Here is a 26,478-nt window from a genome sequence, read left to right as displayed (position 1 = left end):
GATAACCACATAGTTTCTTCAGAAAAGTTGCTTCAATATGATTGATTTCTAACTTTGTAGAACAATATGTAGCTGAATTTTACATATCTAAGAAGTTGATACTTTAAACACCCTAACCACAAGGACCACCCTAATTCAACTAATATAAAAAAATCGGCAAGAAAGTTTTAAGAAAGTTTGCCGAAGATACTATATATCTAAAACCAACGGTTTAGGCGCAAACAGTTTTGTCTTCCTAAATACAGCTTTGGGACCATAGTGCAGTGTGTACAGTTTTCTCCGTCCGTTCGTCTCATGGTGTGCAAAAGTTGCCGGTGCGGGACCTTTTTATTTGCCCACATATATAGGGCACTGCGCTGTTTAGGTAGCAGCTTTCGAGATGATATATTTCTCCATATCCGTGTCCAATTTGCTGCGGGATTGGCAGCTTCAACTCTGGCTCGGTCTGTGCGTTCAATATAGAAGCGGTGGATGAGATCGGCGGAAGGGTGTGTGCGGATTTGAAAAGGGAATGTTGCAATATTTTCTAGGATAACTTTCAAACAGGGAAGAGAGCTTGGTCGGGGGGGGGGGAGATTTTCTTGGCTGAGGAAGGAAGAGTAGTAGGGAATGGATTCGATCTCCTGTAAGTGGCGATTGATTAGCAGCGCTTTACATTTCATCGCTGGTAGTTGCAAAGTTAGATCACCATCGTCTTTACTGCGTGCCAGTTGCTGCATCGGAACCGTTGCGCATGAACCACGGAAAAGATAGGAGCGCATAGTAGCAGTTAACTTTGCCACGTGCGCTGCCGTCGGATGTAGATTTGCTGCCATGTACCACATTTTAGACGAAATAAATGTGTTCAACAGCGTCACTTTTTGATGTAAAGCCAGAGTGCGCAGCGAGTGCATCCATACCTGCCGTGTGAAATTCGTGACAAGACTGTCCCAGTTTAATGAGACCATTAATCGGATCGAGTTGGCAAAAATTACTCCTAGGATTTTGATGCTGTTGTCCGTCTGAAGCCATGGCACCGTTATAGGATTTATCGTTAGACCCACATCAATAGCTGTAGTTTTTGTTTCATTCAGACGAGCACCATCTACGCGTTCGAAACGTCTGAATAAAACCCGCATTTCATTCAGCTGGTCTGCGCTGCTAACAATTGCACTGATGTCATCCGCATATGCAACGATTACGTCTGCTCCACACACGTTCCAAACTCTCCAATAACGGGTGCAGCTGAATTATGAACAGGTGCATCGCAATAGGATCTCCCTGCCTTACCGATCGCTGAATGGGAAAGGGTGCAGAAAGGTGTCCATTTATTAGCAACCGTGACGAAGAAACTTCTGCTATACGGGAAAGGAATTCAACCAGCGCAGTATTAAATCCAAGCGCACGCATGGTGCGAAAGAGAAACTGATGGTCCACCCTATCAAACGCGTGGTCGAGATCGAACGACACCAGTTTGCCTCTTCGCTTGTTTGCTTTTAGCTGAGCAATTTTATCTTTCAGTGCAAGGGTGGCCTGAAAGATGTTTTTATCGGAATTGGAGCACTTTAGTGAGTCGGTTAGTATATTATGCGATTGCAGTACATTTTCGAGATGCTGCTTAAGGATCCGAGAGAGGATTTTGTAATCATAGTTGATTAAACTTATTGGCCTGTACGCACGCGCGGATTCCCCTGCACCACGTTTCTTGACCAACACGATCACACCATCGAGGAACTGTGCGGGTAAATTTGATCTGATTGCCTCATTTAAAATAAGGTTCAGTTCGCGGTGAATGACGTCGAATGTTCGTAGATATAATTCTTTTGGCAAACCGTCGGGGCCAGGTGATTTTCTGGATGCGCTGGTGCGGATTGCGGTCAGAATTTCAGTCGTCGTAATTTCGTTCATAGTGGCTTCATTTGCGGGGTCGTGCTCAGGGATCACTCTGTTGCATTGGAAGGGACCATCTTCTTCTTCTTCTTCTTCCACTTCGCCACGTGCGTACAGGTCGGTGAAATATTGAACCATATGATCCTGAATGGTAGCCGAATCATCGATGACTTCGTCTCTCTCGGTCCGTAGGTGCTCGATAGTTGTTTTTCGTCTCACTCGTTCCCCTAGCTGGTACGTCGAGAGAGGTTCTCCCGCCACATGTGTTTCGTTGATTCGTATAAACATCTCAGAGAAGTTACGCTGGTGTGTGAGCATTTCAGCCTTCAGTCGATTGATGGTGGTGAGCATCGAATGGTTGTTTTGGTAGTTTTCGTATGCCTGGCGTAGTAAGCCGTAAAGCCGCTGTTGTTCACGATTGAAATCATCGAAAGCAATTTTTGATTTCCATCGGAAAAAAGATTTTATTTTTGGTTTGGCACACGACAACCACCACTCCATCCACGAAGGGAAGTTTCGGCGCTGACGAGTCCAGTATTGCCACTGTATTTGAAACTCGTTGATGTTCTCAGCGGTTAGAAGATGGGGACGGAGTGACCAGAAGCCACGACCATGCGGTCTGTCTGAGAGAGGAAGACAAATTCTCACAGTGACGGGTTTATGGTCCGAAAAACAGCAGACATGGACCGCTGTTGATCTCAGCTGATTTCGGAGGCCTGCACTCACATACATACGATCGAGCCGAGAGGAAGCGTTGTGCGTAATATACGTATATTCGATCTCGCGTGATCGGAGATGCTGCCAGACATCGTGAAGGTGCAATTGTTGAACGGTGGCTTGTAGAGCAGGGCTAGAGTTGTTTCCCGTCGCATCACATAACCGCAGTACGCAGTTAAAATCCCCCGCTAAGATGGTGTGTTCGGTGCGGTGACGAAGGTAGTAGGCGATTGTTGTATTGAAAAATCGCTCACGCTCGGCACGTTGGGCCGTACCCGACGGGGCATATATATTGCACAGTGTTATGTTGTTTACACGGAGGGCGAGCAGTCTCCCATCCAGGCTCTTCTCTATGTGCGAGAATTTAATGTGTTCTTTTAGAGCAATTGCTGTTCCTCACCTAGCATGGTCAACGTTGCAGACGACGTTGTAGCCGGGAATAGTGAGTTGTTCGTTTTCAACCTCTTGAAGAAACACGATGTCGAGATCCGTCGAGCGAACGAATGTGCGGAGAGCGTTAAGTTTTGTTGTGTTGGTGATCGTGTTGATGTTTATGGTTTCTATATTACAACTGACGTAGTCCACCATTTTTACATTTCCTCATCCGAAATCTGGACGCGTGCTTGTTCGGTGGTGGAGGTAAAGTCTTCTTCGCCATGTCGCATTTTCTTGCCCGGCGGTAGTCTTCGTGAGCGTCGGCTAGATGCCGAGTTTTGAGATCCTTGCGAGCAATCCGTCTCGTTACCATCAACTTTGCGCTGTGTGACAACGTACCCGGTCGGGCTTATACCCCCTGAAGGTTTTTGAGGAGTGAAACCTGGTGTCGCGGGGGGAGCCATGGTGCTTTTCTGTTGTGCCATTGCAAATCGTGTCTCGATGGTTTCTCGGGGCTTTGGAGCATGTTGACCGAGTGCCATCGAATCTTGTGACGAGGGCTTTGACCCCGATGGTTGTGGTAAATCGGCCGGTTTCGGCACCGGCTTTACCGGTTTTTTCTGCTGTACGGACATTTTTTTTTTTTAATATTTTTTTTTAATAGCCCGCCTCTTACCCCCACACCAAAAAGCTCACAAACGGAGCCCCCTGGTAGTGGACACATCAGTTCTCAGCGTACAAAAAAAGGTCAGCACAACAAAACAAAGTTACGAATCGCGGAAACGCTGAGAACAAAAAAAAACAATACGAGACCGACAAAACACAAAATTTGACAAGAAGCTACGGCGAGTACCCAGCGGAAAAGAATCCTTTTAAGGGTCCCATCGTAGCTTTGCAGGAAGCTCATAATAATTTAAATTTATTTATTACTTATTGCTATAAAAAATGCATTTATCAATTGTTTTTATTTAAAAAATGTTAACCAATTATAGCTAAAGGAATAAGCTCGATTGGTGGTGAACGAAGTTTATATTAAAAATTCTCCTATTTTATTTTTTAAAATTAGTTTCAATTTTGCTTGGAAACGAGTGCGACATGTTATTTGCTTTAAATCCGTAGGAAGCTGGTTGAATAGCTTAGGTCCGATGAAAGAAATGCGTCTTTGACCAAGGTTCGTGGATACTCTGGAGTATAATAAATGATTGGCTTGTCTGGTGCTGTGAGCTCGAATTCCTGTCGTAAATTCTAGATTATTATGAGCAATAGTATTATGCAAAGCATTGTGGATGTACATTATTGTTTGGTAGTTAGTCAACCCAAGCAAAGGTAAAATGTTATGGGCATTATTATTGTATAACAAAATAGTAGGGTACATAAATGGTTTTTTATAAATAATTTTAAGACATCTGTTTTGAAGCGTTTGTAGCTTTTTCAGATCCGAAATACTGGCACGGCCCCACACAGATACAAGGTAGTTCAGCAATGAGTGGATGTGCGCATAATAAAATTTTAGAAGTACATGCTGGGGAACAAAAGAGCATACTTTATGCATAGCCCCACATAACGATGCAACTTTTCTCTCTATAGATGTTATATGCTCAATCCAGGAGAGTGTGGGGTCTAAGTGAAGTCCTAAATATTTGAAGCAGTTAGTTTCTTGAATTACAGACTGTCCCATTCTTGGGTCTGGATGCACGCCTATAGCTCTTCTAGATGAACGAAACAGCATATATTTAGTTTTTGATAGGTTCAAGGAAAGAAGGTTTTCGTTGAAATACGTCGTTAGTGTTTTTAAATCCGATTCCATGTCGCGTACAATATCCAGGCAGTTGTTGTTCGGGTAGAACAACGCGGTGTCATCCGCGAATAGACGAGGAGTCCCTTTTAACCCGAGTCTACCTAGGTCATTGATATACAATAAAAATAACAGTGGCCCAATATTACTGCCTTGGGGCACTCCTATTTCTATTGGTCTATAAGAGCTACACGAGTCTCCAATAGATACGAATTGGTTCCTATGCGACAGATAGCTACGAATAATATGATTTGCTAATCCCCTGATACCATAGCATTCTAACTTCTTAAGCAGGATTGAGTGATCCAGAGTATCGAATGCTTTTTTTAGGTCCAGGAAAAGGGCACCAACAATTCTTTTGCTATCAATTTGACTAATGATGGAGTCAATTAGTTCGGTCATTGCAATTAAAGTGCTGCAGCCCTGTCTGAACCCATACTGGTAGTTGTAAATTATGTTGTGTTTGTTCAAAAACTCGAGTAGTCGAGTGATGAGCAATTTCTCAAGAATTTCATTGAAAACGCACAATGTTGAAATTGGTCTATAGTTGGAAGGTTGGTTTGGATCACCAGCTTTGAAAATTGGAATTACTCGGGCTATTTTTAAACAGTCTGGGTACCTGCCGGTTTGGATTATTAAATTAAAAGCTTTGGTTAGGATATTTGCAAAAGTGGTACAGTTATTCTTAAGAACACTAGCGGGGATCTTATCAGGACCACAACTGTTATTTTTTTCGAGGCCTTTAATCAAAAGGATCACTTCGTTTATGGTTGCAGGACGCAAGAAGATTGTTTCTTGGACGTGTTGTATATTTGTAATAGGATTTGAGTTGGGACTCGTGGGAATATTGTCAGACAATTTTTTGCCAATACTAGAGAAATATTCGTTGAAAACATTACATACTTCTTTAGTCTCAGTGACTCTGATATGATTGGAAATTAGGCTGATGGGAACATCCGACTTTGAACGACCAAAAATGGTATTAATATTTTTCCAAAGTTTTGAATGAGTTGTGTTGGATAGAAGGTTTTCAAAGTAGGCCTTTTTGCACCGCTTTTTCATTACATTAACTTTTTTAGTTATGTGTTGCAGAAGAGCTTTGAGGTTTTCATCATTGGGGTTATTTTTTACTCGTTTCAGATAATTACTTTTGATTTTAATCAGTGTCCACAAATCGAAATTGATCCAGGGGCAAAAAACGCCTTTACATTTAAAAGTTTTGGAGACCGTTCTAGTGTTTTCCGCAAGTAAAGAATTGTAGGTTGTGATGATATTTGTAAGACATACATCTACATCATCAATCAACTCGATGTTTTCTATGAAATTTTGGAAGTCGTTATTGAGTTTTTCATGATTGATTATTGATTTCGTCAAATTAACGGGTTCTCTTTTTACTGCAAGTTTATATGAAGATATAATTTGAACGTGATCACTAACTATGGTGTAAACCGTGTCGTTTCGTAAATTTTCGTCACGTTTGCATACGATTGGTCTGCTGAGAGTTTCTGCACGAGCAGTTTTTTATTTTGCACACAAGGGATGCCGATGTGTGCGAATTCGTGGCAGTGTAGACATGTTTGCCGCTGTCCCTTGTATGCAACGGCTGTTTCTTCTCCCTGAATAGTGACGAGAGAAGGGATGTTCTTCTTCACCACCATCCGCGCGACACGAACACCAGTCTTCACGCCTTCAAAAGCACCGTAGCGATTATCCCACAGGAGGTCTCGAACGTTGAGCACTTCACCATATTCGGCGAGGAAGGTAGAGACTTGTTCGTTGGTGATGTCTTCGGGAAGATCAAAAATTTGCACCTCCACACCGCCATCCTCCATCGTTATCCGTAACTTGTACACTTTTCCTTCGAGAACGAACTCGTGTTTGCTGTCGTGTTCTTCTACGATCCTCTCTGCTAGGGATAGGTTGTTGACCTTTACAAAGGTACATCCCAGCCTTCTGCTTGGCTGGATTTGGAGCACGTTTTCTCGAGTGAGACCGAGTTCCTTCCCGACGAGTTTCAGAATCACATCGTGGGAGGGATGCTTCGGAAATTGTGAGTAGTCCACGCGGAATGTATTTTCTCGCATCGTGGAATAGCACCGCTGCGACAATCGCACAGTGCTTCGGACACCGATGATAAAAGCAAAAAACGTATGATATTGTTCGCGAGCAAACTTCGATTTTAGACACGTCTGAGTACAAATCGACCGATCAGCACGGAAGCTTGCTGTTAACTGGTATTGATCAGAATGAAGGGATCAGAATAGATTGTACAATGTGGCTCATCATGTTATTCCCAAGCATGTTGTTCCAATGAACATTTTGCAACCTAATTTGGTTCTGGTCAATAACGGAGTAGCAACTACGGGCGATCTCTTATGCTTATGCTTATAAAAACTTTCATTTGAGACTGTGTTTGGTCCGATCGATCAATCCGAGAAACCAATGTAATTTTTATTCTAAATTAGGATACTTCCGCCGGGGCTCCCGGAACCGTGGATGGTGGCCAATCAAAGCAGTTGTGGTCACATTTAAAAAAATCGCCGTGATATATTCATCGTGGTATGCGTTGAAATCGGGATTTTCTGCATAATCGTACTCATCACTCTGTAATTCAGGAACTGGAAGTTGGATCCACACAAAATTCAATAGCAGTCGATGTGAACAAATTTTAACAAGATTTTCTATAATGTGCAATTCTTTTATTTGTACTGTAAATTAAAGTATCCTGCTATTATCTGCGCAATATGTTACCGATGTAACCGTGCTCTTCAACTCGTAATTCCAGAACTAGAAATCCGATCAAAATGAAATTCAATAGCTTCTTATGGGAATATTACACATTATATTAGAATTTTCGTTTGTAAAAATCGGTTACGCCATCCCTGAGAAATCTAAGTAGACATTATGTTGATATATCCGCACTTACACACATATAGATATACACACACATAAACACACTTACACTGACATAGACATTTTTCTATCTCGATGTACTGACTCGAATTGTATATAACTCGACCCTTCGGCTCTTGATTAGCACACACTAAATTTTGATTGCCGAATATCAGCAAAATTTTACCTTGCTGAAATATCAGCAATACGCTCAGCAAAAAAAAAATTTCGCTGAATTTACAGCAAATCAAAACTGTCTAAATTTTCTGAACTGTCAGTTTGATTTGCTGGAACTCAGCAAAATTGCCATTCTTTCATTGATTGTTTCAGCAATCAAATTCTATACATTTGCTGATTTTCGTCAAAATAATGGGTTTTACTAAAAATCAGCGAAACAAAAATTGCAAAGCTGAACTCTTAGCAAATCCAGTTTTTCTCAAAAATTTTCAGCAAAGTATTTTGCTTTGGGGTGCATGTTGGGTTTGAAGCAACTGCATAAGCTTTTTGTATGCGGTAGGTAGATAGCTGCAAAATCACCCAAGTTCCAAAAAATCGATTCCAGTTAATTTTTCGTTGGAGATTACATCAAATCTCTACGTTTCATGCATTTTAATGGTATTTGACACTAAAAATACAAATTAGATTTTTGAGGTTTTAGTGTACTGTCTGCTTTGAAAATTTTCCAGTTTCAGGAATTTCATATGTGGTCGAACAATTCAGTCTATGTTTCCTAAACACACAATGATTCTTAACCTGGGGTCCGTGAACCCCTAGGGTGCTGTGAAGTTGTTGCTGGGGGTCCGCCTAGAAAAATATATTTTCCGAGTGCATATTGAAATTTCAAGTTTTGTTTCCTAGTAAACTGAAAATAACATATTGATAGCATACAAAATCGATGTTTATTCGTAGGGGTCCGCAGCAACCCAGAGTGATTTCTACGTTGAGAACTACTGAAATTTATTTCACGTGAAGTGACTTTATTATTTTATTTGTATGTTGATGCAGTGCAATGAAGAAGTCTAGTTTCAGCATCCTTACAAAAATGATAAAACAAATTAATGAACCGACAAAATTTACCTTAATATATGCCCACGATATAGGTAGTATAGCGGAACTGCCGTATGGTCCAGCGCTGACCACTCCGAAGCTTTTATTTTCGCACCCAGTTAATGGATCGACGACCGGGTGAGTGGGAAGGAAAGGTGACAGATGAGCTTTCACTCCGATCGGACCCATTCCTGGACCACCTCCACCATGAGGAATGCAAAATGTTTTGTGCAGATTTAGATGAGAAACATCACTACCAAAATCTCCTGGTCTACAAAGTCCAACTTGTGCATTCATATTCGCTCCATCCAAATACACCTGTCCTCCATGTTTATGGACCAATTCACACACTTCGACAACATTATCCTCAAAAATTCCGTTAGTGGAAGGATACGTGATCATTAAGCAAGATAAATCCTTAGAATGCTCTTCAATTTTTTCCTTCAAATGTACGGTGTCAATGGTGCCATCGTAATTGTTTACTCGAATTGCTTGTACTTTCATTCCAGCCATCTGTGCAGATGCTGGATTCGTCCCATGAGCGCTATTTGGGATCAAACAAATAGTTCTATTGCTTTCACCACGTGACTCGTGGTAACAACGAATAGCCCTAAGGCCAGCATATTCACCCTGTGCGCCGCTATTAGGTTGAAAAGAAAACTTATCGTATCCGGTGATTTCGCATAAGTCCTTTTGTAGTTCATTAAACATATGTTCATATCCTTTGACCTGTTCAGCTGGTACAAAAGGATGAATCTCCGCAAATTGTCGGAATGAACACGGAATCATTTCTGTTGTTGAATTTAATTTCATGGTACATGAACCTAAAGGTATCATTGCGTGAACCAATGATATATCTTTGTTTTCTAATTGTTTCATGTAGCGAACCATGCGAGACTCGCTGTGGTGTTTGTTAAAGATTGGATGTGTTAGAAAGGGAGACGTTCGTTTGAATTGTGTTTTATGAATCGACATGGCACTAGATGCTGGATCAGCAAGAGTAGTTTCAATATCCGGGCAGCTAAACACCCATAGCAGATCGGTAATATCTGAAGTCTTCACAGTTTCATCCATTGAGATACCTATCGAGTCATCATCAAAGTAGCGTAGATTGATTTTTTTCGCCTCCGATTTTGCTTTTACTTCGGTTGTACTTATTCCTTGGGGTATAATGTGTAGCGTATCGAAAAAGGCTTTATTCAACTGCATGTGGCCTGCTTTTTTCAAACCAGCATTAAGCGTCAAGGCACAGTTATGAATTCTGTTTGCTATACCTTTTAAGCCCTCCGGCCCATGATAAATTGCGTACATCGCTGACATGTTCGCTAGTAAAGCTTGGGCGGTACAAATGTTACTAGTTGCTTTATCTCTTCGAATATGTTGTTCTCTAGTTTGCAGTGCGAGTCGATAGGCGTCTTGGCCATCCATGTCTCTAGTTACGCCAATCATCCGACCAGGGATGAGTCTGGTTAATTTTTGTCTACAAGCAAAAAAAGCAGCATGCGGACCGCCGTAGCCAAGAGGTACACCGAGCCTTTGTGCTGATCCTACCGCAATGTCTGCTCCAAACTCTGCAGGAGGCCTCAGTAAAGTCAGAGCCAGCAAATCAGTTGCCACTACAACCAAAGTACCGTTCTTTTTACAATCAGCTGAAATTTGTTCGAAGTCTTGTACATCTCCAAAAGTATCTGGATACTGCAACAATATACCGGAGATTTCATGATCAGCAAAATCTATTTCTTTAACTGATCCCACTAGTACTTCTATGCTAAGGGCCTCCAAACGCGTTCTGACTACTGCTACTGTTTGTGGGTGAAGTTTGCGGGAAATGAATATTTTTTTGCGCTTATTGTAGCGGTGACATAGACTCATGGCTTCAGCGGCTGCCGTTCCTTCATCTAGCAATGATGCATTTGCTATTTCTAGTCCCGTCATCTCAGTTACCAATGTTTGGAAATTTAATAATGATTCCAGCCGACCCTGACTTATTTCAGGCTGATAAGGAGTGTATTGGGTCGTCCAACCAGGATTTTCGAAAATATTGCGTAGAATTGGGTGAGGTACCAAACAGTTGTAATAGCCCATACCAATGTAAGATCTCCAAACTTCATTTTTATTAGCGATGGCTCGTATTCTGTCAATCAGCTCGTGTTCGTCTGAAAATAAGAGAATCATATTGAAAGAATATTCACTTTTGATACACATATAAACTTTTGAAATAAGAACCTGTTGCAAAATATGATTCGGTTAGGTAGAGCTCGAACATAAGTAACCAACTCAGTAACAATTAAGATAACGATTAAACGTCTTTGGTCACACTGTGAAAACGTGTTCGTTGCTTGAAAAATTCAGTAGTCAAAGTGGGCAAAGGGGATAAGCGAAATTAAGAAATCGGTAGCTGAACATTAGGCTAGAATAGTAGGTCTATGCAATGAAATAGCAGCCCTTAACGAAAATATCGAACAAACTCTGCTCTATGAGTGATCGTTCAACGTATGCATCGATTATCAATGTTTCTGCCGCTCCTAACACGTAGGGATTGTTTCCAGCTACACAAAATAATACTCCATGCTAAGCTGCCGGATGGAACGCAACGAAAGCGAATCTATTAGTATCACTGAAAATACTCAACACGTGCGTTGCCCAACGCACACTGGGCGAATACTTTTCTTTCTTCTGCCGAGTAGGAATCGGCCACTGGTTTTTCTTCTTGTCCTATTCCCCACAAGCACTCAATTTTCCCGTAGAACACTCCATATTTTCTACTATTCTTTTGCTTTGCACAAAGACTTCCCTAACTTCGCGATTCTATCGCATCTAACTTCACTTTACTTTAATTATGGTACACTTGCTTGCATTGATTTAGGTTATCGGTAGCTAAGAGTACGTACAGTATGGGGAGAGGGGGTAACAGTGAAACACATTTTTTCTACGATTTATTTTTGATAATAAACCATGTTATTTGTGTAACCAAAAGTGATACTAATACATATATTTTTTACAGCTGGTAACATTCACAGGAAATAACTTTTTTTGATAATAAACAGTCGGTGGTATAATGTACTAGTGTGCCACATGAGTAGGAACTATGAAACACGACGTCGTCTACTTTGAAATATTCTACTTGTAAATTCTATTCTATTGTTTTGACGAAAAAGATCCTAAAGCTTCTAATTAAAGTTACATTAAGGCGCAAATCACTATATCATCGCGTAATAGCTGACCACCATATGGTCAATTTATTTTTGCCGTTCTCAATTGAAAGGTGTTGCAATTGCTCTGAAAACCGACTTTTTAACCCTTTCATGCCCAACTTATTTCTAGTGCATGTAGGGTATTAAAACTATTTTTCCTTGAAAACGGTGGGATCAAAAAACACGAAAAGCCTTTTTCATAAAGATAGGTTCTTCCCTTGCAGTGCTAGAAGCTGCTCAATTTTTACCTTTTAATGCTCAATAAAATTCTCCTACAATATTTACAATAGTCCAATTGCGTGAAAAACATAGCCAAAGACAGCCCAAATTGATAAGCTTTATCAGTTTTCAATAATATTGCACCATACCGAAGATATATGAAAAATTCATTTTCCATCATCAACGTAAACTGTCCCTGGTGGCAATCAGACTAATTGCAATAACTTCGGTTCTAGAGCTGATCCTGGTAACTGTTAATGCTCAAATGAAAAGCAACAGTCACATTTATTAGTCTTACTTGTTTTTGTGAGCAAATCTAGCCCCAATGAAAAGTTATAGCTGTTGAAAAACGTTGTTGTCCACAAACAACATGGGCATGAATGGGTTAACGGAGGCCCGGAGGGCCCAGTGACATATACCATTCGATTCAGCTCGACGAGTTCGGTAAATGTCTGTGTATGTATGTTTTTTTATAGTAAGGTTCAAAAGCCTGGCCTGTAGTGTATTGGCACTGTGTGGGACTCCCCGACAACGAAAATTCTTTCGTTACCGGTGTTTGCTCCCCTTTTCGTCACGATTCTGTCGGGTAGTCCACGGCGCCGAATCAGCCCTATCGTGAATTCCCCGCCGGCAGACCGCTCCCGATACCGATGTACGTTTCTGTGAGCCATTAAGCTCCCCGCCTCGTCTACTCGGTCTAGTCCCCGGCGGTGGACCTAGCCTACTCAACGGCCAGCCAGCAGATGCTGAGGTCCATCCAGCGATTCCGGGTAGAGCGTAGCTTCCGGTTCACTGGCGCCCCAACGACCCACTTCTGGCTATTCGACGCGGTCTATTCGGTCTAATCCCCGACGGTGGATCTAGCCTACTCACGAGCTACCCGGTAGAGTGTCGAGGTCGGTCCGGTGATTCCGGTGGAGCCTGACGTCCAGTTCGCTGGCGCCCCGACGACCCGAGCCCCGTGCTACATCGCGTACTACTCAACTGGTCCCCGGCGGTGGACCCAGTCTACACCGTCGGTGAGTTTTCCGGCGGCGGAATTTCTCCCGAAACCCTATTTGTGGTTCTACTGCGGCGTTCTAACCAATGTCGTTACTTTGTTGGTCCCTTCGCCACTTCCTTTGCAGCTCGGAGAGTATACTCGTAACAACTCTGTTGACAGCGACCCAGATATGCTCGTCGCGGCACATCTCTTCGACGATATTATCCACTGTTATATCAGGCATACCCCTTCGGATTTCTTCGAATCAGGGGTATTCGAAGACCACGTGTTCCGGTGTCTCTTGCACGTTCACACACTCCGGGACGAAGCGTGTCCAAACCGATGTAGGTATTTCCGGAAGCATCCATGCCCGGACAAAAACTGCGTCAGATGGAAGTTCACCTCTCCATGCTTCCTATGTACCCAAGTAGACACATTTGGGATGAGTCGGTGGGTCCACCTTCCTTTCTCCGAGTAATCCCACTCTAGCTGCCACTTAGCCAACGAGTCCGCTCGAACCAGTCTCCTTGCATTACGTTCATTTCTCCGCTGGTAGCATTCTACGTCCTCAGCCAGAGTGATGCAGATGGGAATCATCCCGGCAATTACGCATACCGCCTCCGACGATATCGTTCTGTACGCACTTGCGACACGAACAGCCATTAGGCGAAAAGTGCTTGTCAACTTCGTCCGGTTCCGCTTTGAGTTCAGCGCAGCAGCCCAGGCCGGTACGCCATATCTCAGGATTGAGGATGAGACATTCGCCAGGAGACGTCTCGTGCTGCCTCTTGCCCCTCCGTGATTCGGCATGATCCTTGCCAATGCGCTAGTTGTTCTCGCAGCCTTTTCACATACATAGTCGACATGGCAGTTGTAATTCAACTGATCGTCAACCATCACATCCAGGTGCTTCAGCGCGCGCATCGATGGAATGGATTGTCCCCCGACGCTGATCTCGAGACGCTGGATTTGCTAACCAGCACTACCTCAGTCTTGTGGTGAGCCAGCTGCAACCTGACGTTAACCATCCAGGTTTCCACGATGCCTATTGTCTCTGCCGTCAGCATCTCCACCTCCTCAAGGGTCTCGCCCGTTATCGTCAGGACAACAACATCTGCAAAGCCGACGATCTCCACTATCTCACTTTAAAAGCGGCCCAGGCCGCCCGGAATGTTACCTTACACTCTTCTCTGACTGCCTCAGATCTTGCTCTCTGAACGCGTCTTCTGGCTTTTAAGCAGGTAGCCCGGAGGATGCTTAGCCTTTCGTTCCACCAGTACGCAGAACGCCGGTAGTTCCTCGGCTCCATTTTCCTCGGCATTGTTGTATCGCATGCCCTAGCTATTGTTTCCGACAGCTCATCGGCACTCGGAATTGGAGTGGCGCTGTCAGCACGAAGTGCTTCCACAAAAAGTTCCTTGTCGAATTCCTTTATTTTCAACTTTCGCTCGCCAGTCCTCACTCTCTGCGTCCCGTACGATTTCGCCGACCAATGGTGTAGTGGATGGCTTGGTGATCACTATGTGTGTACTGCTCACTAACTCGCCAATTCATGTCATCCATCAGCGACGCGCTGCAAAATGTTACTTCGATGATGGATTTCTGACCGTCTTTACGGAATGTGCTAGCGGAACCTTCATTGCACAGCTTTACGTCCTGCTTCGCCAGTGCTTCCAATAGGCTGTAACCTCGTGCGTTGGTCAGCCTGCTACCCCACTCCACGGCCCAAGCGTTGAAATCTCCTCCTATAACAACCGGCGTTCGCCCGACTAACGAGTCAGTTAATGCGTCCAGCATCCGGTTGTATTGCTCCGAGTAATCCTGGCGTTTATCCTGGCGATCACGAAACCTTCGTGTGTGCTATCCACCACTTCTTGAACAGGGAAACCGCCCATCACTTGGATTGCCGCCATCCCTGCACTATCCACCACCCAGTTACCGTTATCGGGAAGGACACGATACGGCTCTGCAATCATTGCAACGTCGCACTTCATTTCTGTTGTTGACTGCAACAACAGTTGCTGTGCAATGTCACAATGATTGAGATTGAGCTGGTTAACCTCCATCATTATTGGCCTGCCTTTGCCTTTTTGTACTCTGGGCATAAGAAGCCTCCCGTCATGTGGTCATTTCCGACCTCATTTGTGCAGAGAAAGCACTTCGGTTGCTTTGTGCAGTCTCTAGCAATGTGTCCCTTCTCCCCACATTTTCTGCACAGATCAGATCTGTCGGGGCCTCTACAGTTTCTTGCCTGATGGCCAAAACCCAGGCATCTGAAACACCTCTCCATTTGTTTAGTGGCTCTAGGGATCAATTGCAACGAGCACCCCGACCACCCGATTTTGATCTTACCGGTCGACATAAGCTTGTTGGCTGCAGTTGGCGATAAGCGTATCACTGCTGTCTGTGTGCCACTGTATGCCTTCCTCAATCTTATTGATATTTGCTCCCTCTCCAGGTTTCCTTGCTTTATTAGCGCGCTTCTCACTTCGTCTTCCGTTGTGATCTCGTCCAGATTCCTGCACTCGACCACTGCTTCCTGAACTAATGCTCTCACATTCGCTTCTCCTCCCACCGCTTCTGCCACAATTCCCGGTAGGCCGAGCTCTTCATCAATGGATCTTTCTTCAGCTCGAACAGCATTTCGTTTTTCTGAGTACGCCTGGTTCTTATAACGTTCTCCCCCAGCTCCTTCAACTTGGGGTCCTCTCGCACCCTTTGAGGATCGCAGCGTACGTCACGCCTTCGTTTACTTTGACGACTAGAGCGTCTCCCCTCTGCTTCTGCTGGCGTGGCCGAAGGTCTTCTTTCTTCTTTTTGTTCTTTTCCTCCTTTCTTTCTGTTTTTTCCTCCTCTCTTCTGCGCTTTCTACGGTACGCCATTCACTCTGCGATTGTCGGCTTTTTCGCTGTCCTTCACCGACCTTCCTGGACTTCTTCGGTTCCTCCTCCTCTTCTGGCGTTTCCTTTATTCTTTTCACAGAACGAGAATCCCGGCCGCCCTTCGGTGTCTCATAGGCTTCTGCTTCTTCTATCGCTGTGGACTTCAGCGCATTTTCGGCGTTTCAGCTCGCTCTAGTAACGCCATATGTTCGCATTCGGCTGCTGCTACGGCAGATTTGATGGTAATCACTAGATCCTTGATATGTCCGTGCACGTTGCCCTTGCTTTTCACGAATTCGTAGTTCTTCAATTTTTTGCCTCAACTTCGTCACTTTGGGTAACCCAGACTGCTGGTCTTCTTGGGTAACGCTTGGTTTCGGTGTGCACACCTGAAATCCTAGCTTTCCTTGGCGTTCAGTTGGTTTGTTGCCGCTCGTACTGCTGCTGTTGTGGTTGCACTTGCTGTTGCACTTGTTCTTTATGCTGGGTCGGTGACCTCGCTAGCCCACCTTTGGCGAACGGGTTCACCACAGTTGCTCCGTTAGAATTTTTCTTGTTTTTGTTGATTTTGTCTTCTTGCATGCTTTTTGGGTCCCAACTCCAAGCCGCTATCTACGCCCGTAATAAGTAGTCACCTCACATGATCCCATGGTTACGTTTGCGAGCAGTGAGGTCGCATGCAAGGGTTGACGCGGTCCTTCATGGGGTACCGCGTTCAGAGCCGGATCGGCGCTAGTCAGAAGCCTTCAACTGAGCCTACTTGCACCAGCTAAGGTGGCGGGTTTCGAACGTACTTGGAGACCTACCAAAGTTTCACTGGGACGGGGGGCAGCCAGCACCATTAGCCCACTCGCCGTTTCGGGGAAGTGTCACCCATCCTTACTAGGGTAGTGGAATGGCGTGGCTGTCGGTCCGTAGATAATTTCGATGAAATCCTTATTCACATCCGTGTTCTGCCGCCAGTATGCCGTAATTAGGATCTTACTGGTGTCGATCCTAATGTGCCGGTTGGCACTCCCGTTGGGTAAGGGTGCTTTATGCTAAAGTCTTGGGTAAAACCTTAGCGGAAGCGGCACCGACTCACTTCGTCGGAGCTGCATTCGGATTTATATGGCTTCTTCTAGAGGTTGGGCCCAACATTGCTTTGCTCCACCATATCCTAGCAAGACTCCCCAACTCGCAGTAGCTCCGGGGGGGGGGGGGGTGTTCGTTAAGCCCCTGAACTTCTGTCCTCCTGTCTCTGCTGCCCCCGCTGTGTATGTATGTATGTGCGTCTGTGTGTATGTACGCGAACACAATCTCACTCACTTTTCTCAGAGATGGCTGAACCGATTTTGACGAACTTAGTCTAAAATGAAAGGTACAATGTTCCCATAGGCTGCTATTGAAGTTCTGGTGGATCCGACCTCCGGTTCCGAAATTACAGGGTGGTGAGTACGATCACGCAGAAAATGTCGATATTAAATTTTATCCCGATCCGACTTCCGGTTCCGGAGTTACGGGTTGTGGCGTGCGATTGCATAGCAAATTGTGATTCAAACCGATACTCCGATGAAAGCAAAAAAGGTAAAAATTTTGCTAAAATGTCTCTCAAACAACTTAAATTTGCAGTTCTAGGTCACCGACGACCAAACAAACTTTCGTTGACTACATTTACCACCATAGGCGGTTCCGGAAGTGCCCGGGGAAAGCGGCCATCTTTCAAAACTAGCAAATTCATATCAGTTTCTCGGAAATGGTTGGGCCGATTTTCACAAACTTAGTTCCAAATGATAGCTAAATTACCCCCACAGATGTCTATAAAATTTCGCACGGATCGCTTATATGGTTCCAGAAATATAGACTGAACCGTTCGGTCACATATGAAATTCCCATATAAGCCGGAACTCAATTTTTATTTTCAAAGGTGGGGGACCCCATGAAATTTCAGAAATCGAATTCGTATTTCTGATGCCAAACATCTTTAAAATGCATGAAACGTCCAGATTTTATGTTATCACGAAAATTTTTTTTTATGAAAATCGACTTTTTGGGACTTTGCCGATTTCGCACATTTTTTCAGTTCAATATTACCGTGGCTGTTTTTTTTTTACAAAATTTTAGAACTCGAGCTTTTCCTATCATGTATAATAATAAAATATAATATATGCATTTGAAAGCTTTTAATGAATATAAACAACGCAAACATTCTCGTGTTCATGATTGAGAAAGGCACAATTGCACCGCTAGGTGGATTAAAACAGATTTTTTTATCGAATTTTGCGTCAAACTGTTTTTTCTCGTTTGTGTATAACCTCTAATATCAAATACAATGAATGGCGAGTCCAAATAAAAATTTCATGTTTGTCATTTATTAAACTTTGTTGATGGTTCTTGCATGGCCTGAAAATGACTAAAAGACCGTAAGGAGAGAAAAAGGTAAACAAAATCCATGTCTTCAACTCTTTGCATAGAACAACATTTTTCCATCGTAGTCTAATTTAAATTTTTCTTGAAAATTTGAGATGAATATGGATTAATGCTTATTTTTAATTGTGAAGTATTGAAAGACAAATTATTTACTTGTAACGTGACACATCAAAAATTCGAAAAAGTTTTGTGGACCACACCAACAGCTTGCATACAATGTCTAACCTACATTTTCTCTTACTACTTTGAGTCTACTTTTTGAAACTATTGTGAAAATCGTAAAGCTTTATTCATTTTTGAAAAAACACAGTTGATCTCATGTAACGTGACAGATGTTTTCTGCCATAAAGCAATTACATCAAGTTTGATTCACTTGCGTCAAAAATAAAGACCATCTTCCATTCTGATGAAACTTGACGTTTTATCTGTATGCGTTGCGTTGTGACGATGATTTTGGCGGATTGCACACTGACTTCATCATGTTTGACTGCTGATTATCTAATAAGAGTTGCTTAGGAAATGGTAAGTAGAAATTCATACCAATCCGACCCATATTAAAACCTCAACAACATGATTGCCATCTTTGCCGGCCGCCCCCATCTCCATCGTTCACGGGGAAGGATAAAGTATAAGGTAGACGGGAAGTGTTGGTGCTCCACCTACTAAACGAAAGGACGACGGTACATCAAACTCTTCCATAGGTGTCGCGGAGTTGGTGGTTTGGAAGGGTATAAGGTCTAGGATTCGCTCCAAGCAAGCGATGCGACCTGTAAAGCATACTTTATTAGGTAGTTGTTTAGTTAGTCTTCGAGTACACGATCACTCGAAAAAGAAGAGATCTTGTTTAGTTTTTGGTTCTTTTTAAACCCTGGGCAGCTGGCCACCAAGAGTATCCTATGCTCCCTAAACAAAAGCAATTTGAACTCCACACGGCCGACCGTGGGAGTATTGCCTAGAAAAGTTAATCTTATCTGCCTAATGAGCCGGATCACTATTTATTGCAACAGTATTTAGACATAATTCGCTACTTCTTCTGTACGATGTTTTTATTGGGTCGAAAACTACCGAGTGATAACACATTATACAGGCAAAGAATGATGATAGCGCGAGATGTTAAATATAAATCAAGGAAAATATTTATTATTTTCCATATCGGATTGTTTGTGGAATACAAGTATACGAGCGATAATAACGAATACTGAAGGGAAATATAAAGGATTGTTAACCTGCTGCACGGGCTTGTTAGCAATAACGAAGCTTGAAATTAGGGTCATAAAAACAGTCGTGGCGAATTTTCAATACGTATTGACCCGTGACCATCAATACTAGTCAGATTAAAGTCTTATTGGGGCTAATTTCCAATCAACTATTCATTTTACGGCAATGTTTTCTCGACTAGATCTGTTCGCACCCTCTCATTATCTGCAGAAGGCTGATAGCACCCAGTCGTCGCCTGTCTAAGGACCAAATGTCTTCAATAGACTTAGACTCGCGTGGAGGCATGAGATAGCAAACTTGTGAGAATTTTGTTATCCCACCGTTTGACGACCCTTTTTACGTTTTATCTGTATGGGAGACTAAGTATTTTGAATTGCTAAACAAACAATTTTTATTCAAGAATAAACAAAAAAGTTAATTTTTTTGTTAACGCAAGCCCAAAAATAGAAGAAACAGTAATTGAATTATCAAGAAGTTATTAGTAAGAAAGCATTGTTCATAACGACTTTAACCGTCATGTGTCCGACGCGGTACCCGGGTAGCTTTTTAAGTTTCAATTAATGAAATTCCCATGTTTTGTCTATAGCTGAAAATAGAAACTTTGTTACATCTTAGAACTTCACTAAGTCAAGCTTTTTAGTTATTAATATTGTTGATATAGTAAGAGGGGGAGTGAGCAGGGGCTCCTGAATTTTTTTACTACGTAACAGGGGTGGTACCTGGGTACCCACAAAACTGAAATGCCAATAACTAAGGTAATTTCCAACCCATTTTGATATTTTTGGGTGCTTTGAATTCAGGAACTGATCCACTTTTGGACTTGGTAAAAATGAATCGGGTTACTTTATTCGGTTCCCGGGAATCCGGATTGGTATTTCGTGGTTTTGGAACCATTTGGTGATTTGACCCCGGAACGGACATTCCGGAGCAGGTTCCCGTGGGTCCGTGAGTGGCCATTCTATTCCAATTCCATTTTTCAAATTGCCGTAGGGTCCCGTAACACTAAATAACAGACTTCCGAGACAATTTGAAGAGTTTTGATAATCTTATTGCCAGGACGTTATTAAAATTTACAAATTACGCCCTAGTACTGGAACATTACTCCGGATTACCAAGAACCAGATCCATTCATCCTGTTCAATTCAACAGTACCAAAAAGTGGACGAGTTCCTGTATCCAAAAAGAAAGCCTGTAAAATACCTTTCTAACAAGCTATAGGTTGTCTAAATCCGTGCACGAGCGGCGGAGATATTAAACATTTTGTATTTTTAGTCCTCGCTTACCAATTTCCACTAATTAAAAATAAGATTGTTTCATACAGAGTATTGCTTTACTGGTGTTGTAGGGGCAAAACTAAACCGATTTTGAATATCGGGGTATGAAAACACATCTACGTGATTCAAGGAATTCGATGTTGAGAACATTTTGTGAATTAGCTTTATAATAAATGAACTATTTCTCAAAAATCAATATATAAGTTCACTTCAAAGACAAAATAATGTGTTGATAAAGAAACAGTGAGTTCTAGTATTTATTCCTTGGATTGGACATTGCGTTTAATCATGAGGTATATGTTGGAGGGTAACCGCCTGCCTTATTTGGACATGGTACTAATAAGAACAGACGAGCAGAAAATTCTGACCGACTGGTACAAAAAACCGGTGGCCTCGGGACGAATTTTAAACTTTCTCTCTCTCCATCCGCTCACGCAAAAACTATATTCCGCTATGGGATTCATCACGAGAGTGTTTCGACTGTCAACATTCAAAACGAAAAACGAAAAGAAGCGAACTGTCCGAGAATATTTACTGAATAACAATTATCCTAGTACTTTGATAAACCGATTGATAAACCAGTCGTCAACCAGGCATCGAGCGACGAAAATGATGCCTCTCCCGAATGCGAGAAAAAGACATACCGATCCCTGCACCATGTAGATGCTCTCACACCCGCTCTTGCCAGAATCATTCGAAGGAATCACAAGAATGTAAGTTTGAGTTTCAAATGTACGAAAACTAATGCATCCCTGTTTTCCAATTTGAAAGATCCGACTCCACCGCTTCAAAAACGTAATGTGATTTATCGCATCCCCTGTGCTATGTGCGATAGTTCATATTTAGGCTTAACAACACAACAACTTAAACAACGGTTGTCTGGACATCGACCGCTCATAAAACGGTATAACGATTTCAAATCGGCAAGCAGCGTGCCAGAGGCGATTTCCGTTGATGAGTTTAAAAAGACAGCGCTAATGGTTCACTTGATAGAAAATGATCATAGTTTCGATCTATCAAAAACCAAAATACTCGAGCATGATAACAGAATGCAAGCACTTCAGATTCTGGAAATGTGCCACATTTTTTGCGAAGGCTCAACAATTAATTTCAGAACCGACACAAATAACTTGAATGCAGCATATTCTGGTGTACTACACTCGCTCTCACATCAAACATAGCCATCACTCACTCTCTCACTGTTGGTGGTTTCGCATCTGTCAAACCTTATTCGTTTCTACTTCCATCTATAGTATTGAGATAATGTATACAACACACACTTTTGGCCTTTTGAAACATTTCATTACTCAGTCTGCTTGGGATGTGCGCGGGGTTCTTCTGTGTAGATTTTCAACAAATCGTAGAAAATTACCGTTTAAAATTGAAATTCAAATCAAATCTAATTTCTGATCTTGCAGTGTAGATTTGCGTTCTGTGTTTCCTGTTTAAATGTCCAAAATAACTTGACTAAGATAATACTGTTACCGTTGTAAGTAATTTGTGTAAAATGTGAATATTGTATGTTTTTGTAATGATTGTCAAATATTGTAGTTTTGCCCTGAAGATGAAGGCGTAGACCTTCGAAACGTTGGTATTAGACGAAATATAGATATTGTCGTATGAAAACCGTGGCCAAAAAGCCATCTCTTCATATTGTTGGATGGTATATCAATACACAGATCAACAAGTTATTCACCTAGTTTTCAGATAAAAGATTTCTAATATAATTATACTTGTGGCGTCACCGAAAGCAACTGTATGTTTGAAGCCCAAAAATCTCGCTAAAATTTAGCTCTTTTGCAAGATTTAGGTTATTCTGGTTATGGCGCAAATATTACTATTTACATTATTTACGATAAGAATGTAAGAATCAATATATCGATCGTGAACCGACAAATGGGCCTATATAACAAATGTACACAAACGGAGATTTGAGTAATATCTTAAAGAGGAGTAAAAGTACTTCATAATAAATATAAAAACTCATTTATAAATGTTCCACACTTCATGAGAATCAATAAAAAACAAAACGGCGGATCCGACTTTCAACTGTAAACAAGCCGCCACGCGGATTACGCCTCTGCATTTCTAAGTTAGTGTGTACGGGCGAAATTGACAGCATCATATTACAAAGCCCGTAAACAGAGTCGCCCTAAACAAAAACCAACTGATTGATACGCCCGGGGGGAATAACAAATTTTCCCCTCCGGCGAGCACGCCCAGTTAAACTCATTCCGGAACCGGTTCGGATTTCTGAATGGAGTCATTATGGATTCCAAATGAAATGCAACAACCGATTCCGACTCAGAATCGGTTGTTGCATTTGATTTGGAATCCATAATGACTCCATTCAGGATTCCGAATGGTTTGACCGGGCGGTGAAACCCACATTTGGTTTTTGTTTTCTGGCGACACTGCAGGGCGAAATTGTGAGTGGTCAAAATAAGAGAGCGACTCAAAAATGGCCTAATCAACATTTCATAACAACATTCGGCGAAATATATTTTTTTCAATTTTATCAACGAAATCGTTATTATATAAAATATTTTAGTAATGCTTCCGAAAACTAGTATTGTTTTGAAGTGTTTCAATACATTTGAAAGCGCAGTATGCAAACACTGTTAAAATACGATTTAATTTTCTGAAGCGAATTATCAAAGCTATTTTTCTCGATTCGATATTATTGCGTCTTCGGCCCTTTGGTCGGTTCATGATCGATATCATAATAATATACCTATAAAAATAATGTCACTGCATTAACCATCATTTGTTATTCCTCACACGCCCCATCTCTCTCTCTCTCTCTCTCTCTCTCTCTCTCCTCAATCTATCTCTCTCTTTCTCTCTCTCTCTCTCTCTTTCTCCCTCTGTCTCTCTTCTATCGTATCTATCTAGCTATTTCTGTATCCATTTCTAAGTTGTGTGATAAGATCTTCTGCCAATCTGAAATATTTATTATTTGTAATTGCGAAGGTTTGAGAAAACAAAACTATTTTTTGTCTGCTGCTACATCAACTCAACTTTAATTCAATTGTATTCAAAGCCTGTATCTAAACTATAATTAAGGAAATTCATGGCTATATCAGAAAAATATTTGGCTTAACTGGGTAATATGAAAGTTTGACGATGGAAGTTTTCAAAAGAGACATTCCACGTGCGATATTTAAACTATTCGTATCTCTATTGAATTTTGAATGAAATATATGTTTCGAAGACAAAATACATGAGATGAAGAGGTTCCAGAGACGACAATGTGAACCTCCCACCCGAGTTTGGGTTGACGGTGACGAAATCGAGATGGTCGACGAATTCATGTATTTGGGCTCACTGGTAACCGACGACAATGATAACAGCAGAGAAATTCAGAGACGGATCTTAGCGGGAAATCGTACTTTGGACTCTAGAGGACACTCCGGTCGAACAAAATTCGCCGCCGCACGAAGTTGATTATCTTCAAGACGCTGATTAGATCGGTGGTCCTCTACGGCCACGAGACCTGGACTATGCTCGTGGAGGACCAACGCGCCCTTGCAGTTTTCGAACGAAAGGTGTAGCGTACCATCTATGGTGGCGTGCAGATGGAAGACGGAACGTTGCGCAGGCGAATGAACCATGACTTGTATCAGCTGCATGTTCGTTGTATTGGTACGAACTTTCATGAAAAATAACGGATCAAAGACCAAAAATATTTACAAATTAGATCCAGGAAAAGAAGTCTCCCAAAGTACCCACTCTCGATGGGGGATGCAACTACAATGTGTCTTCTAACTTATCGTCGTCTATATTTGGATATACTGAGTAGTTTGAACCATTTCTTTTTCACAGTATTGGTCTATATAGGACTTATTTATCCATATTTCCTGCACGAGAATTCCGAACGAAACAATATGAAAGCTATAAGGATGAATGGAAAGAGATTGCATTGCAATCAACTGAATGCACGGCTTTTATGCTATCGACATAGTCTAGACATTTCACACTATTTACTTCAATGCAAATAAAAACTTTGAAATATTTACCTGTCTCATTCACGAATCGTATTCTCCCTGTCGTTCTCTGTTTAATGGGCTTGAAAGCACATGTGACCTGGTCTCATTTTACTATATTCAATTGCGCGTTAAAATACTGGACCAGTAAATTATATTCCGTACATAAATCTTTTTTTCGGGAATATGTGGCCAAAAAGTTAACTTCGAATTCGTCAAGTAAAGATGCATGAAAACAAAAAGAATAAAACCAAAAAAAGATGGAAGCCCTAGAAAGTCCATTGCATATTTATTAGCCTTTTCTCAGAAGATTCATTTTCAAAAACATTTCAAAACTTTCTGATGCAATGGTTCTCAAATTCGTACAATCCGGTTTATTCATTTTCTTTATTCAAAAATGTTTTTGGCTTCAAATATATGACCATTTCATTTTAATTAATTATTTCATTCCGCATCTTTTTATTCGTTTTGTTTTTCTGCGTTCATTTTACTTATTTTATTCGTTTCATTCTTTGGATTCACTCTGATCAGTTTATTCTTTTTGTGCATTTTACTCATATCATTCATTGTTTTCATTGTATGCATTTTTTCCAGTTTATTCATTTTAATAATCGTACTACTTTTTCAGTTTTAATCATTTCATCCAAATAATTTATTTGATTTAATTTATTTCTTTATATTAATTTATAACCTTTTACCATTGTTCAATTTTTCATTTTAATCAATGCATTTAATTCTGCTCATTTTCTTCTTTTTATTCATTTTATCACTTCAGCTCATTTTGTTTATTTGATTCGTTTGTTTTTTTTATGCATTTCATTTATTTTTTACTTTATTCATTTTGTTCATCCATTCTTTATATTCATTTGATCCATTTCATTAATTTTATTCATTGTATTCACTGGATGAATTAAATTAATTTGATTCATTTAATTCCATTGATTAATTTTATTAATTTGATTAATTTGATTTATGTGATTCATGTGATTCATTTGATTCATTTGATTCATTTGATTCATTTGATTCATTTGATTCATTTGATTCATTTGATTCATTTGATTCATTTGATTCATTTGATTCATTTGATTCATTTGATTCATTTGATTCATTTGATTCATTTGATTCATTTGATTCCTTTGATTCATTTGATTCATTTGATTCGTGTAATTGATTTGATTAATTTGGTTCATATGATTCATTTGATTCATTTGGTTCATTTGGTTCATTTGGTTCATTTGGTTCATTTGACTCATTTTTTTTTTTTTTTTATTTCGATTATAGAGGTTTTAACCTTAAGGTCATTCGCCTCTTCGGGTTAGAAAAATCTCTTGTGAAAAATTTCTAACCCTATGTGCGGGGTCGGGACTCGAACCCAGGTGCGCTGCGTACAAGGCAATCGATTTACCAACTACGCCACGCCCACCCCCATTTGACTCATTTAATTCATTTGATTCATTTGATTCATTTGATTCATTTGATTCATTTGATTCATTTAATTCATTTGATTCATTTGATTCATTTGATTCATTTGATTCATTTGATTCATTTGATTCATTTGATTCATTTGATTCATTTGATTCATTTGATTCATTTGATTCATTTGATTCATTTGATTCATT

General features: G+C 41.3%; 1 protein-coding gene across 1 annotated transcript in view; it reads right to left on the bottom strand.

Moving 5' to 3' along the window:
- LOC131678025 (glycine dehydrogenase (decarboxylating), mitochondrial) overlaps positions 1-26,478 on the bottom strand; it is a 507,641-nt gene that overhangs the window by 342,742 nt on the left and 138,421 nt on the right. The window contains exon 3 of the mRNA XM_058958165.1: positions 8,726-10,851. Within this exon, the coding sequence (XP_058814148.1) occupies positions 8,726-10,851 (2,126 nt within the window). The remainder of the gene's footprint in view (positions 1-8,725; positions 10,852-26,478) is intronic.

Source organism: Topomyia yanbarensis, chromosome 1 (assembly GCF_030247195.1).
Source record: "Topomyia yanbarensis strain Yona2022 chromosome 1, ASM3024719v1, whole genome shotgun sequence".
NCBI lineage: Eukaryota > Metazoa > Arthropoda > Insecta > Diptera > Culicidae > Topomyia > Topomyia yanbarensis.
Note: the sequence above shows the minus strand (reverse complement) of the source record. Positions and strands in the feature narration are given on the sequence as shown.